Here is a 13,753-nt window from a genome sequence, read left to right on the forward strand (position 1 = left end):
GGCCGGCTCCAGGCACCAGCTTCTCAAGTAGGTGCTTGGGGCAGCTGCTCCGGAGAGGGGCGGCACGTCCAGGTATTCGGCGGCAATTCGGCGGACGGTCCCTCACTCCGCCTTGGAGCGAAGGACCTCCCGCCGAATTGCCGCCGCAGATCGCGATCGCGGCTTTTTGTTGTTGTTGTTTTGTTTTGGCTGCTTGGGGTGGCCATAACCCTGGAGCCGGCCCTGGCAAGATAACAAGGCAGTGGGAATTGGCTGGATCCCATAACAGATACTTTTTAAACATCCCAACATTTTGAATTTTTGAAAGGTGTACAACTTTTGTGATGTGTACTCTGCATTAGATGTTCAACCTCTCAGCTGTTCCTTCTGATGAAAATAAGAACCCTGGCCTTGGAACAAAAGTGAAGAAAGAACTGATCTTTCAAATGTTTTGTTGAGAACTATTTAATATCTGTTACTCTGGAATCTCCAACAGTTCTAAAGTGATTTAAAAAAACATTTCTGGTCATTTTTGAATACCTAATAAGAGGACAGCTACCCTGTATACCTGCTGTTTTCAATTAAAGGCTGTAAATAACTATTCTGATTAGATTTCAGAGTAGCAGCCGTGTTAGTCTGTATCTGCAAAAAGAACAGGAGTACTTGTGGCACCTTAGAGACTAACAAATTTATTAAAGCATAAGCTTTCGTGGACTACAGCCCATTCGAAGAAGTGGGCTGTAGTCCACGAAAGCTTATGCTTTAATAAATTTGTTAGTCTCTAAGGTGCCACAAGTACTCCTGTTCTTTTTGCAGATACAGACTAACACGGCTGCTACTCTGAAATCTAATCAGAATAGTTATTTACAGCCTTTAATTGAAAACAGCAGGTATACAGGGTAGCTGTCCTCTTATTAGGTATTCAAAAATGACCAGAAATGTTTTTTTAAATCACTTTAGAACTGTTGGAGATTCCAGAGTAACAGATATTAAATAGTTCTCAACAAAACATTTGAAAGATCAGTTCTTTCTTCACTTTTGTTCCAAGGCCAGGGTTCTTATTTTCATCAGAAGGAACAGCTGAGAGGTTGAACATCTAATGCAGAGTACACATCACAAAAGTTGTACACCTTTCAAAAATTCAAAATGTTGGGATGTTTAAAAAGTATCTGTTATGGGATCCAGCCAATTCCCACTGCCTTGTTATCTTGCCAGGGCCGGCTCCAGGGTTATGGCCACCCCAAGCAGCCAAAACAAAACAACAACAACAAAAAGCCGCGATCGCGATCTGCGGCGGCAATTCGGCGGGAGGTCCTTCGCTCCAAGGCGGAGTGAGGGACCGTCCGCCGAATTGCCGCCGAATACCTGGACGTGCCGCCCCTCTCCGGAGCAGCTGCCCCAAGCACCTACTTGAGAAGCTGGTGCCTGGAGCCGGCCTTGTATCTTGCATCCCACAACCCAGTTTACACCACTCACACAACTTTGACTTTATGCCCTTTTGTTCTGCAGTGGGAATATGCTGTAAGATGCTCTCTCTTCTTGATATGGTACATTGTTTATTAGGAGCGTAGTTAAGATTTAGAAAGGAATATAGCCCCAGGGTACATTAAATTGTCAGTTCTATCCACTCTCAGTTTTATGTAGTGGTAGTGGAGAGTGTTTTTATTAATTGAATTGGAATGATTGCACCTTCCCAACACATGGGTAACTGAAGGAAGGATGGTCCAGTAGTTAGATGCTGACCTGGGATTCTGGAGACATGGGTGCAAGTCACTTAATTTCCCAGTGCCTCAGTTCCCCATCTGTAAAATGGGGATAGTACTAGTGTGGAGCTCAGATACTGTTGTAATTGGGGTCATATAAGTACCTAAGATTGATTGATTGATGTGGTTTTTGTGGCTGAAATGCTTAGACAGTTCTTCAGAGATGTGCTACCCATTTTGTGAAATAATTATAAGTTGACTATGGGATGCTAGTAGCTTTAAACTTCTATAGTCTTAATCTACATTTTACAATAAAGTGAAAAGCATGATCATTACATGTAGATTATTGTATTTTAGTTTTATATACTAGCGCTGCAAAAACAGAGATTAAAAGTTAATTTTATAATTATATCACATCACAGGGCGACCCGTGGGATGTTTTCTCAGTTTAAGGAGAGGTTAGCAGAAAACATAGGAGAGCAGAGAATCCTAAATCCAAAGAATTGGTTATTGTTGGTAGCAGATTTGCTCAGTAATGACAATGGTGAGATTGAGGAAAGCCCCATTTGATTCATTGCTGTAGCCAGACATTGTTCACTCTGAGTTGTCACTTTTAAGAACATAACTCTTTTCAAGGGATTATCTCGTGGGAGCTATGCATCTAAATCCTCTGTAACTCTGAAAATTTAGAGTCAGCATCTCAGAAGGCAAAGAAAAACTGTCATATAATAGGGGTCTGAATGCTGAGTGGTATCAGAATCTGATAAACATGTTAAAACTCCCCCATGCCAAATTCTGCCATTTTTACTATCACAAAACTCCCATTCACTTTAATTCCATACAAAAATAATTATTGTTTTTATTTCCATTAATTCAGTCAGTCCTGGCCGAAAGACAGTAACTCATGCAGCTATCAGCACTGCCCAGCAAAGGATCGTAGGACTGACTAAAGATGCAGACAACTCTGTGGACACCCAGAAAAACACTATAAGAAATCAACCACTACTTTCACTTGATGCAGACAAGTCTAACCAATCACTCTCTCAGGGACCAAAGAAACAAATCAGTGGGTTTATGCCAGGTAAGAATAAAAAAAAGAAAAATAGTTTCAGTTAGTCAGTCTTTATTAACCAAAAAAAGCACCTTTTATTATAGATGGCACCTAGTCAAAAGTAAAGTCTTGCAAATGTAGGTAATGTGGGGGAAATTGTAGGAGGTTAATAATTATACCTAAAAATTTACCTTTAAAGTTTGCCAGGCATCATTTCTAGCAGTTGGTAAAAAGAAAAGAAAAATTCCAAAATGCTAGAAATATAGTCTAACCAGTTTAGAGGCAAACAGTACAAAACACTCAAAGAGAGCAAATATGGAAAACTTCTGCTGTGGGCTCTGCTGTTATTAATTATTTATATAGCAACATCAACGTGTTAGGCAGTTTACAGGCATGTAGGAAAATAGTTTCAATGGGACTTCATACATAGGAAGGTACTACTTCGTGGGAGGAAGGGTGATAGTATCTGCCCTGATGTGAACTGAGAGAAGGAAATTCTTTATGTTATGATCTCTTCCCTTTTTAGAACTGCACTTTTAAGAATACGACTAGCTGATGTAAATGTAGAGAAGGTTCAGTGTCTTATGTAGCACAGTCTTTTGTGACACCTTTGTATTTTTAACAGTGGAGACCCAAAAAAAACAAAACAAAAAAAACCCAGACCCCACATACTGTTGCCTTAGTGGGCAAAGAGGCTTTTGTGAAGAAGAATATCACTGTTGGAAGTTACAGAACACTATCTTAGCAAAAGCTACAGAAGCTGCAGTGAAATCAGACCTTTCAATGCAGTCAAAGCATAGGTAGTTCCCTTGCCAGGAAGCTGAAACAATCCAATACGGTTAACAAATGAAATTAACTAGAGCTTTTTATTAAAGAATAAGTTACAACTACACAGAGAGTACAAGACCCTCACATTTTAATGGATTTTTAATGTTTAGATGTGAGCTTAGCTTCCAGAGATACATCTGATTAGAAATATGGTTTTCTTTTCTTGTTGCAACAGAGCAGTGCTTAGTGCCCCCCGCTGCCGGCCCTTGTAAAGGGCACTTCCCTCGCTGGCACTTTGATATTTCTTCAGGCACTTGCCTACATTTCATCTATGGTGGCTGCAAAGGGAATGAAAACAACTTCCTTCAAGAATCTGACTGCCTCAGTGAATGTGTAGAAATTCATGGTAAAAATGACCTCCGTTGGGAATAAGGGAATATATCTTTATAAAGGGTTTTATTTATTTATATTAGCTCCAGCAGTGTAAAATGAACTCTGCAACAAAGGCTCTTTAGAGGAATAACTTAAAATTCGCTATTCTGCCTGAAGTCCTTTTACCTCTTACATTTATTACTAACACCGAAGATTATAACTGAAAGTTAGAGGAAAATGGAATGGTAGCTTTTATTCAGTATGTTTCCTTTGTGCTATTGTCCACACTTCTGTATTGACAGTGTCAGTGTTTACCTCTGCCCAATCAGTTTCTTGGTCAGCTTCCCATATTAGCATGTGCCTTTCACACACAAAAAGAGGAAATGGAAAAACATTTCTAAAAACGGGAAACTGATTATAAAACCACAGAAATTGGTGTGGGAAGTCAGGAGCAGGAATAGCACTTGAAACTACTTTTAACTCACTTTTTTTAAGTGGGCAAGATTTCCAGCTGATTATGTATTTCTTTAATTCTTGTGCTTTTACCATTACTTTTTTATAAGTTTCAGTTAGAATTTAAACTCATTTCAGTTAAAGTTAAACATTTCCTTGTAGAATAGAATCTCACTGATCCACTAACCCAGTACTTTTAACTAAAACCATGGTAACCTCTGCCCATATCTCAGCATTGTTATAGTAGCTTAAATTGCCAGACTTCATCACTCTCACAGCATATGCTACAGCACATTTACTAGTATGCTAATATAAGAGTAACATAACTAAATGATACTTATCAAAATAATTGAAAGCAAGTACATTTTGTGATAAAGTAGTCTTGAAGCAAATAAACCTACTACGCAAGGATTAGTAATAACAATGGGTTTGCAGGGCACTCATGTACAGTTAGCAAGGTTCTGCAGTATCTCTTCATGTCCCATGTTGGGAAGTCTGTGCTGATGAGGTACTGATAAAAATCTAAATCTCAGCACATTGGGGTTTGGGGCTTAAAAACATCAATTATAAAAAACAATCAACTATTGCACCTGTAAGAAATACAGGCTTGGCAGACAAGTACACATTTTTAGGATGAGATGTTTCTTTAAGACACAGTGTTGCTTTTTTCTGAAGAATTTTGAATAAATCCAGTAATACTCTGACACAAAATATTTACATGAAGCTGTGTGGTGTGAGCATCTCAGCCTCAAATAATTTGGGCCTAAAGTCCTAGGTAGCAAACTCAAAGCACTGAAACTTATAGTCTAATCTACTTTGTGTTTGCTAGTACTGATGTGTTTCTACTGGTTTAGTGAGAAGAATCAACTACATGATAGTCCCTTATTAAAAAAAATCCCAATAGTGACCAGCCTTGTGGTGATGTCATATAGGGGAATGATGGTAAATTTTGTTTCTGGGCTTGGTGTCCTTCCTGGCTGAAGAGAGTGCCTTGATTGCACAATAGGGTCCCTCCAGCCACCTGATGAGTGGCACTGTTAAGCTTTCAAGGAAACTTCTTCAGTCCTCTGCTTGAAAGATTGTACCTTCAGTGTTGGCACAGGCAGGGTTAAAGGAGTAAATCCCATCAAGGAAAGAAGTCTTCAGTGAGGATAAAAAAGTACTAACACTGAGGAGAGCTAAGGATAGCGCGAGTAGAAGCCATTCAGGCTTCCTCACACAGATCTACAAATGTACTTCTGTGTAATAAACAACACTCCCATTTTAATATAGGTCCTCTCCTGAGTTGGCATGTCAAATTCTCTAGTGGTTCTCTCAGCTGGTCCACATGTACATCATGTTTATATGCCTGCGAATAACTAGATGAGGCCCACCAAGCTAATTTTACTTGTGAGCTCAATCAAATTGACAGTATGTCTCCCAGGTGTTGCAAAGGTAGTGTTTATAAACCACTGTGCCTCAAAAATATATTAAAATGAAGTCTTAATCTCAACCAATGAGACTTTCTTTGCAAAATATGATTTTTTTAAATGTATTCATTAACAGGTGCAATTTCACAACAGACTGCAACGGATCTGTCATCTCAATCCAATTCAGAGCCAGGTTTGACTTGTTTTTAAATAATTGTTTTGTATATTATCACAAAATTATAGGCAAGGGAAGGTAAATGAAGTGGTTTAATAGATGCAATGGTTGGAAGTTGACACTAGGCAAAAATCAAACTAGAAATAAGTGCAAATTTTAAAAGCAAGGGTAATTAACTATTGGAACAGCTTACATGAGGATGTGGTACATTCTCCGTCACTTTGAATCTTTACATCAAGAGTGGCAGTCCTTCAGTGGTATGCTCTAGTTCAGTGGTTCTTAACCTTTACTGCAGCCTGGACCCCTTTGGTTCTCAAAATATGTTCTCGCACCCCTTATCAAAAATCGTTGAAGTAGGTCAGTTCTTTAAATCTAGATATATTTTTTGTTTGTATATTACAGTAATTATTAAAAAATGTATAATGTTAATAAATACATATGTTTGATGAAACAAAGTAGTTGTACTTACGTGCCAGTGTTTAATTTGTGTTTTCGATGATCTACCTTCTAAAAAAAATCTGACATGTTTCGCACCCCCAGAAAGGACATCTCACACCCCCAGGTGGTGCGTGCACCCCAGATTAAGAACCACTGCTCTAGTTCAACCATAAGTTATGGACTTGATGCAGAAATTATTGGGGTAAATTCTGTGGACTGTGTTATGCAGAAGGTCAGCCCTGGAAATCATAATGGCACCTGCTGATCTTAATCTATGAAGAGAAGAGATTTTCTTTGTGATAAGAGGTTGCAGGAAGCAGATTCTTACTTTCCCTTTAAATTACAATGATCGTTAACAACACTACTGGGGACATGTCACCCTTCCCTTCTCCCCTCCACTAGTGAGCTCCCTATCAGTGAACTTGCCTCTGGGTACTAAGATATTGGATAAATGAATCTCTTTGCTACATGTGCTCAGATACTATAGTGATGGACAGCAATATAAAACTCTTAATTAATGTGTCTGACTGGACTAACTGAGGTGTGGATTATTTAGGACCCTGTCTACACTACACGAATTACCTGTTGTTAACCACGGGCTAACTCATTGTCCCTACACTCCCTCCCCAATTGGTTTTGGAAATAGTTAGACCACAAAATAGACAAAGCTTGTGATAAAAAAAGATATTTGACACCTTGTGCAAAGAGCACACTTTCTGTAACAGGGTCATGGCTTGGCTCTGTCTACAGTAGTGCCCAAAACATTTTCACTGTCATTGAGATCAAATTCTGGGGGACTGGCTGGGAACAATGGTCAAAAGGAGATAACTTTCCCTCCGTAGACACACCCTCTGAATTGTGTAATTCACACACCTTCTCCTCAAGAGACCAAACACATCACTTCTGCATTGCAGCTAAGTTGCTGTTCTAAAGCTGCTTTCCAGTGTGGTGCTCACAATTGGCTGCCTATTGTGGTGCTATTGCATTTGTGAGGTAGTGTCATAAAAGTTTGCTTGCAGCTAAGCAAATTGGAATGGCAAGCTGGTTGTGAGCAGCAACAGCAGCTCTAGCAATCACAGTCTATGTAGGAGGCCTGAGTTTAGGAATGCCCCCAAGACTTTCACTTCCCAGGATTCTGGGTGTGTAAGTCACCGTAAAAACTTTGCATTCCTCAGGTTTAGTGTCTCTCACTGTGTCCCAACTGGCCTATGCCAACTGCCTTGCTGCACTGTTTGGTGAGGGAATTACAACCCTTGATTGAATCCCCAAGGACTTTACTATGCTTCTGAGGCACACAACAGCAGGAACCACAACTTAAATTTATAACCAATTTATCTTATATAAAAGCACACTGTATTGGGCACACGCTAAAAAATAAGGTGAGAGTCATAAAGTACAAATGTTAACTCCAGACAGGCTTTAGACTAATAGTACTAAATGTACAGCTAGACAAGCAATAAGCTGAAGTACACATTATGTCACATCAGGAAAAAAAATCCTTGCTCAGACTCAGTGCTCCTAAGTTATCTCAGCAAAACTGTCACCCAGCTTGTTAGCTCAGGGTCATTCGTCCATGCAGGACTCAGAGGAATGCATTTCAAGACCCAGGAAGAGACTGTGTTAGGGTGAATGATTTGTTTCAAAGGAAAACCAGATTCCTTTATTCTTCAAAAATCTACACATACACTTTGTATGAAAGCACTACAGTTGCCCATTGTATCTTGTTCAAAAACCTGTTTGGAGTTGCCTCGTCTTTTTTTCCAGCCCACAACAGATATGGACACTAAGCAGTATTAGCTTTGATTGGCTTTGCCCAGCCTATATTAATAGCCATTTTCTTAATGATCCTACAACATGTTTTGTGATGGGTCTGTGTTGTTCCCCCAAATTTTCCCACTTTTGTCCATACACATTCAGCCATGTTTGCTAGACGAACCTCTATAAGCTGTTGGCGCTAAAACTTGCATTGTCCTTGCGTGATAGAAATTTGAAAATATTCATCCTTTAGATCGAAAGTGAGGCTGTTGATGGATCTAGGCTACATCTACACTATGGAGTCTATATCAGCCTAGCTATGGCAACATAGCCCTCTAGTGTAGATACAGCCCACACTAGTGGAAGTTTTTCTGCTGCTGTAGGAACACTATCTCCCCAAATGACAGTCTCTATGCCAACTGAAGCACTTTTCTGTTGACAGTTGCATCTACGCGGGGGTTTTGTCGGCATAGCTTGTGGTTTTTTTCACACCCCTGACTGACATAACTATGCCAGTATAAGTTGTAAGTGTAGACCAAACTGCAGCCTGTCACTTTCATTAAGTCACCCTGCTACTGCATCACAGATTACATAAAATTGCAAAGCCGTGAGAGGAGACTATGGGCTGAATTCTGTAGAACCTGTGCAAGCAAATCTGCTATTAGGAATAGGCCACCCACCTCCTCAACTTTAACAGTTCCTTAACAGCAATAAAACATGTGCTTTCTTTTCCCTTTACAGTCTAGAAAGAACACAGTTTTATAGCAGCTCTTCTACATTAAGTTGAAGAGCCCAAATCAACACATCCACCCTCCTTAGAATACCTTTCCCACATATTTATAACCTCCTGAAAGTATTTAGATATAGTACTATAAGATTTGGATGTTGGAGATGGAGATGGGTCAGAGTTAAGGGTGTTTGTGGGACCTAACTGAATTTCCTGACTTACAAAACATGATTTTTTTCAAAACTTTAACCTGAATTAGAAATGTCCTGGTTTTCAAGTATTTATAGCTCTCGTTTGTGGTGTTTTAACTGATATTTGGTTACATCCCTAACCACATCTTAGTGATTTTTTTTGTTTGGAACTTATAACTAGCTCCTAGCCAGAACATAGTGAAATTACCTATGCATGGCTGAAGTTTGTTGTAGTTGGTGCATGATGTAGGGGGATTTTTCTTTGTAACTTAAGTTTTTAAAAAATTATTTCAAAACATATACGGATCAGCAGCTCTTAACCTGGAGTATGGTAAATTTATCCACTTGCACCTTGAGTAGATTGTCACATGACTCAGAGACGAATCTATTTCCTCAGTCACTGAATTGTAATATTGATCTCTCTCTTGCTTGATTTTATGCAGCTAATAGTTCCTCAGGGAAAAGGACAGATAAGAACGAAAATGGCATTGTTGTGTCAAAAAGTGATCAGGCTACAGGGGGGCATCCAGTCCCAGAAACAGGTAAGACTGATATATATTTTAATCTACAGATTTTCTCTTGTTATTTCTGATCTTTAAAATCAGATCATCATCAGCTCAGCTAGTATTTTTCAGGAAGGTCTGACAGACCCAGCTAAAAATAATAAGGAAAGGAGTAATATGCTACCCTAGCAACAATACTGCTAATACATGTGATTTATACACCTCTACCCCGATATAACATGAATTCGGATATAACGCGGTAAAGCAGCGCTCGGGGGGGGGGGGCTGCGCACTCCAGCGGATCAAAGCAAGTTCGATATAACGCAGTTTCACCTATATGGGGGGATATGATAAAGGTATATAAAATCATGAGTGATGTGGATAAGGAAAAGTTATTTACTTATTCCCATAATACAAGAACTAGGGGTCACCAAATGAAATTAATAGGTAGCAGGTTTAAAACAAATACAAGGAAGTTGTTCTTCACGCAGCGCACAGTCAACTTGTGGAACTCCTTACCTGAGGAGGTTGTGAAGGCTAGGACTATAACAGCGTTTAAAAGAGAACTGGATAAATTCATGGTGGTGAAGTCCATTAATGGCTATTAGCCAGGATGGGTAAGGAATGGTGTCCCGAGCCTCTGATTGACAGAGGATGGAGATGGATGGCAGGAGAGAGATCACTTGATCATTGCCTGTTAAGTCCACTCCCTCTGGGACACCTGGCATTGGCCACTGTCGGTAGACAGGATACTGGGCTAGATGGACCTTTGGTCTGACCCGGTACGGCCGTTCTTATGTTCTTATAACGCAGTAAGATTTTTTGGCTCCCGAGGACAGCGTTATATCAGGGTAGAGGTGTATCTCATAGTTTCTCAATGTAAGGTGCACGAGATAGTTCTGCATTACTTCAACCAGGCTGGGTCCTATTGCTTAAAAAAGGCAAGAAAACTGTAATTCTTCCCCGCCCCATTTTTGGTATGTTAAAGTGTAAACTTTCTTAACCTCTCTTTAGGTGCTGTGCTACCCCTGGCTTTAGGCTTGGCCATCACTGCTTTGCTGCTGCTTATGGTTGCCTGTCGGCTGCGTTTGGTGAGACAGAAACTTAAAAAAGCTCGCCCCATTACGTCTGAGGAGTCTGATTACCTCATAAATGGGATGTATCTATAAAGATGGGATTTAGGTTGCTTGTTTTCTCCACTTCGCAGTTTTCCATAGGCCTCTGCCTCCAGCAAATGACTCTCTCTTTAATAAGACTTCAAGCTTTAAAAAAAAAAAAAAACACCTTCTAGAAATATCTCTTTAAAGTCTGCAAGGTGAGAAACATGTTTGCCCCCTTTGGTTATATAGTAGGATTTTTCTGTTAATTACCAAGTCCAATTAGTAATTTGGATTAAATCCTGCTGTGGTTTAAAAAAAAAAATCAATGCAGGCTATGCCTGAAAATAACCATGTTTTTATCATATGCAGAAAATGCTGCAGGTTGGAGAGGCCACCACCGGATGGCAGAATATCTTAGTCTTACACCTCATTTACTCCCATCCAGGAACACAGCTGGACATAGTTGTGTTTCATGTCTGACAGTAGCCCAGGATTAGAGTAATTGGGATACAGCAAATCAGGACAGAGATACACTGACAGAACTGTGTAGGAAAGCAGCTACAGTGTCAGTCAACACCTTGCCTTGCTCCTCACTGGTGTCAGAAGAGTTGCCCTCTAAAATATAAACATTGTTGTTCAGCATGTTAATTTACCATCTGAGGAAGATTTGCGCACCTGTTAAAAATGCAGCTTATGCACTGGAAATATTTGTCAGAAGTTTTTGTCTTTGTTAATTAATAGCAATTTGTATCTAAGCAAAGTGCCACCTTTTGAATTGCAGTTTTGATTTTTAAAAAGTATTCCCCATTCTGCATAGCTTAAATCCCTTTACAGCTAGGACTCAAAAATGCAAACACGTAACATTCCAATGAAAAATATCAGCACATCTTTAGACCTACTCAGTGCCAACAGCACATGTGAGATCATGGGACTGTCCCCTCCCCCAAAGCTCATAGCTTGTTCACCTTTTCCATCCCTAACCCAACACACAGAATTTCTAAAGAGATACATGCAATGACTTTGGTTTGTGCTTTAGCCTGGTCATACCTTTGTTAGAGGACAGGATTTGTTCTATTCAGTGTTGTCGGTAATAAGTGAAGTTAGTTCCAGCCAGTCTTACACAATTAGTGCTACTGTGGCTTCTACTTCAGTGGGCTTGATACTCAGGACTAAACTTTCCATATAAATATAGATGAGACGTTCCTGCTTCTGGAGAAATTTAAGAATCTTGTCAATTGAACCCTTAGCTCCCAGCAAAGCTTTAGTGGCTATCCCAATAAAAATTTCCTAGAACTAGAGCAAGTAATTGATGTGTGAATGAATTTAAAATGTGCTAACAGTAAAATGTGTTCAATACATGTTAAATATATACTGTGCTGCTTATCCTGTTTGTCTGAACGTGCAAGGGTGTCACATCCATCAAGTGTCCCAGTAAAAAAAATCAAGACAGAGGAGGTATGCATCTTTTTGTATGTCGTCCTTTGTACTTCAAGGAATTAAAGTCAATTTGAATATTGCTGTGGTATACAAATCACTAATCAAAAAGCCCATGATGTTCAAGTCTTGATTACCTTTATGAAAAATAATAGCGATAATAAACCTATTTTATTCTTAAATTTTTGCATTGTATTCATTAGCAGTTAAAGTTTAAATTCTCATGTTAACATTGTCCTTACCAGACAGCTTGCATTTTCTGGAGGGAAGGAGAGATCAAACCATCATGTCAGTAGTCTATTTCCCCCTTCCTAAACAGCATTAAAAGGACCTGAAGTCTTTATTTCCCAGAGTGGATTAATTTCAATCAAAGCAATTTAAATAATTGATTTTAATCATAATTTGCATTTATACATATTATTTTCCTGAAGAAAGGTTGATTTTTATCAGTAAGCAAGCATTAAGCCATGTTGATTTGCAACCTAATATAGTATTTACATTAAATTTGGTGCTTCTTTTTCCTAACCAGAAGGATGCACTATATCAATACACATTTAAACAATTTTATAGCTTAATTTATTCAAATTAATTTTTACATTTGTATTATGTTGGGAAAGGGTGAATCATGCATTCCTTATTTACTAGATTGATTTTTTTTTATGTGTGATTTGTGTCAAACTCTATTTGGATGGAACAGAGACCTTTTGAACTTTTCCAAAACACACACAGAGCGTTAGCCACTACAGAACAACAAATGATTAGGGAACTCATGTGGGAGACCCAACTTCAAGTCATTACTCGGAATTAGGCAGAGTAGAGGGCTTGAACCTGGGTCTGTTACAGCCCAGGCAAATAACTGCACCAGCAGGCTACCATCACACTCTGCGATCTTAATCTCTCCTGCTGAAGCTGTTCCACTTTGTATAACTAATTAAATGGTCTATAGAAAGTCTCTTTTCCAATGACTAATTGTTGGGGCACTCATCTGAGATGTTAAAGTTCCTACTCATTAAAATATTTAAATGTATACAAAGTGGAACAGCTCCAACAGTAAAGACCCCAGAATAATAATAATGCTTCCTATCTCACAGGGGTGTTGTGAAGTGCTTTGAAATTACCAATGAAAAGTATTTTATAAGAAATAGGTCATGTTATGCTTTTTTTGTAACTTAACCACAAAAGTCAATGTTTTTGTTTTGTTTTTATATATAGTTTTCTGGCAATGAGGGTGGTGTAGAGCTGGGGAGTGTGGGAGGAAAAATGCTGTGTTAACCTCCATGTCAAGGTCACATGGTGCTTTGGATGGGTCCCTCTTGGGTTGGATATTTTTCAGATCAAAATAAATTGAAAGGAACTATAAAAGATGCATACATATCAAAAGCTAAGCAAGAGATCTTAGTACGGTAACTTAGTACCTTGTCAACAAACATGTGGACAAGGGGGATCCAGTGGACATAGTGTACTTAGATTTCCGGAAAGCCTTTGACAAGGTCCCTCACCAAAGGCTCTTACGTAAATTAAGTTGTCATCAGATAAGAGGGACAATCCTTTCATGGATTGAGAACTGGTTAGAAGACAGGGAATAAATGGTAAATTTTCAGAATGGAGAGGGGTAACTAGTGGTGTTCCCCAAGGTTTCAGTCCTAGGACCAATCCTATTCAACTTATTCAAAAATGATCTGGAGAAAGGGGTAA

General features: G+C 39.1%; 1 protein-coding gene across 1 annotated transcript in view; it reads left to right on the top strand.

Moving 5' to 3' along the window:
* The window catches only part of LRP11 (LDL receptor related protein 11), a gene marked incomplete in the record, with an annotated part of 43,587 nt that extends 32,641 nt beyond the window's left edge, over positions 1-10,946 (top strand). The window contains 5 exon segments of the mRNA XM_034765430.1: positions 2,560-2,763; positions 3,737-3,907; positions 5,872-5,928; positions 9,465-9,563; positions 10,539-10,946. Of these exon segments, the coding sequence (XP_034621321.1) occupies positions 2,560-2,763; positions 3,737-3,907; positions 5,872-5,928; positions 9,465-9,563; positions 10,539-10,693 (686 nt within the window).
* Between the last annotated feature and the right edge of the window lie 2,807 nt (positions 10,947-13,753).

This window comes from Trachemys scripta, chromosome 3 (assembly GCF_013100865.1).
Source record: "Trachemys scripta elegans isolate TJP31775 chromosome 3, CAS_Tse_1.0, whole genome shotgun sequence".
In the NCBI taxonomy this organism is placed as follows: Eukaryota; Metazoa; Chordata; order Testudines; family Emydidae; genus Trachemys; species Trachemys scripta.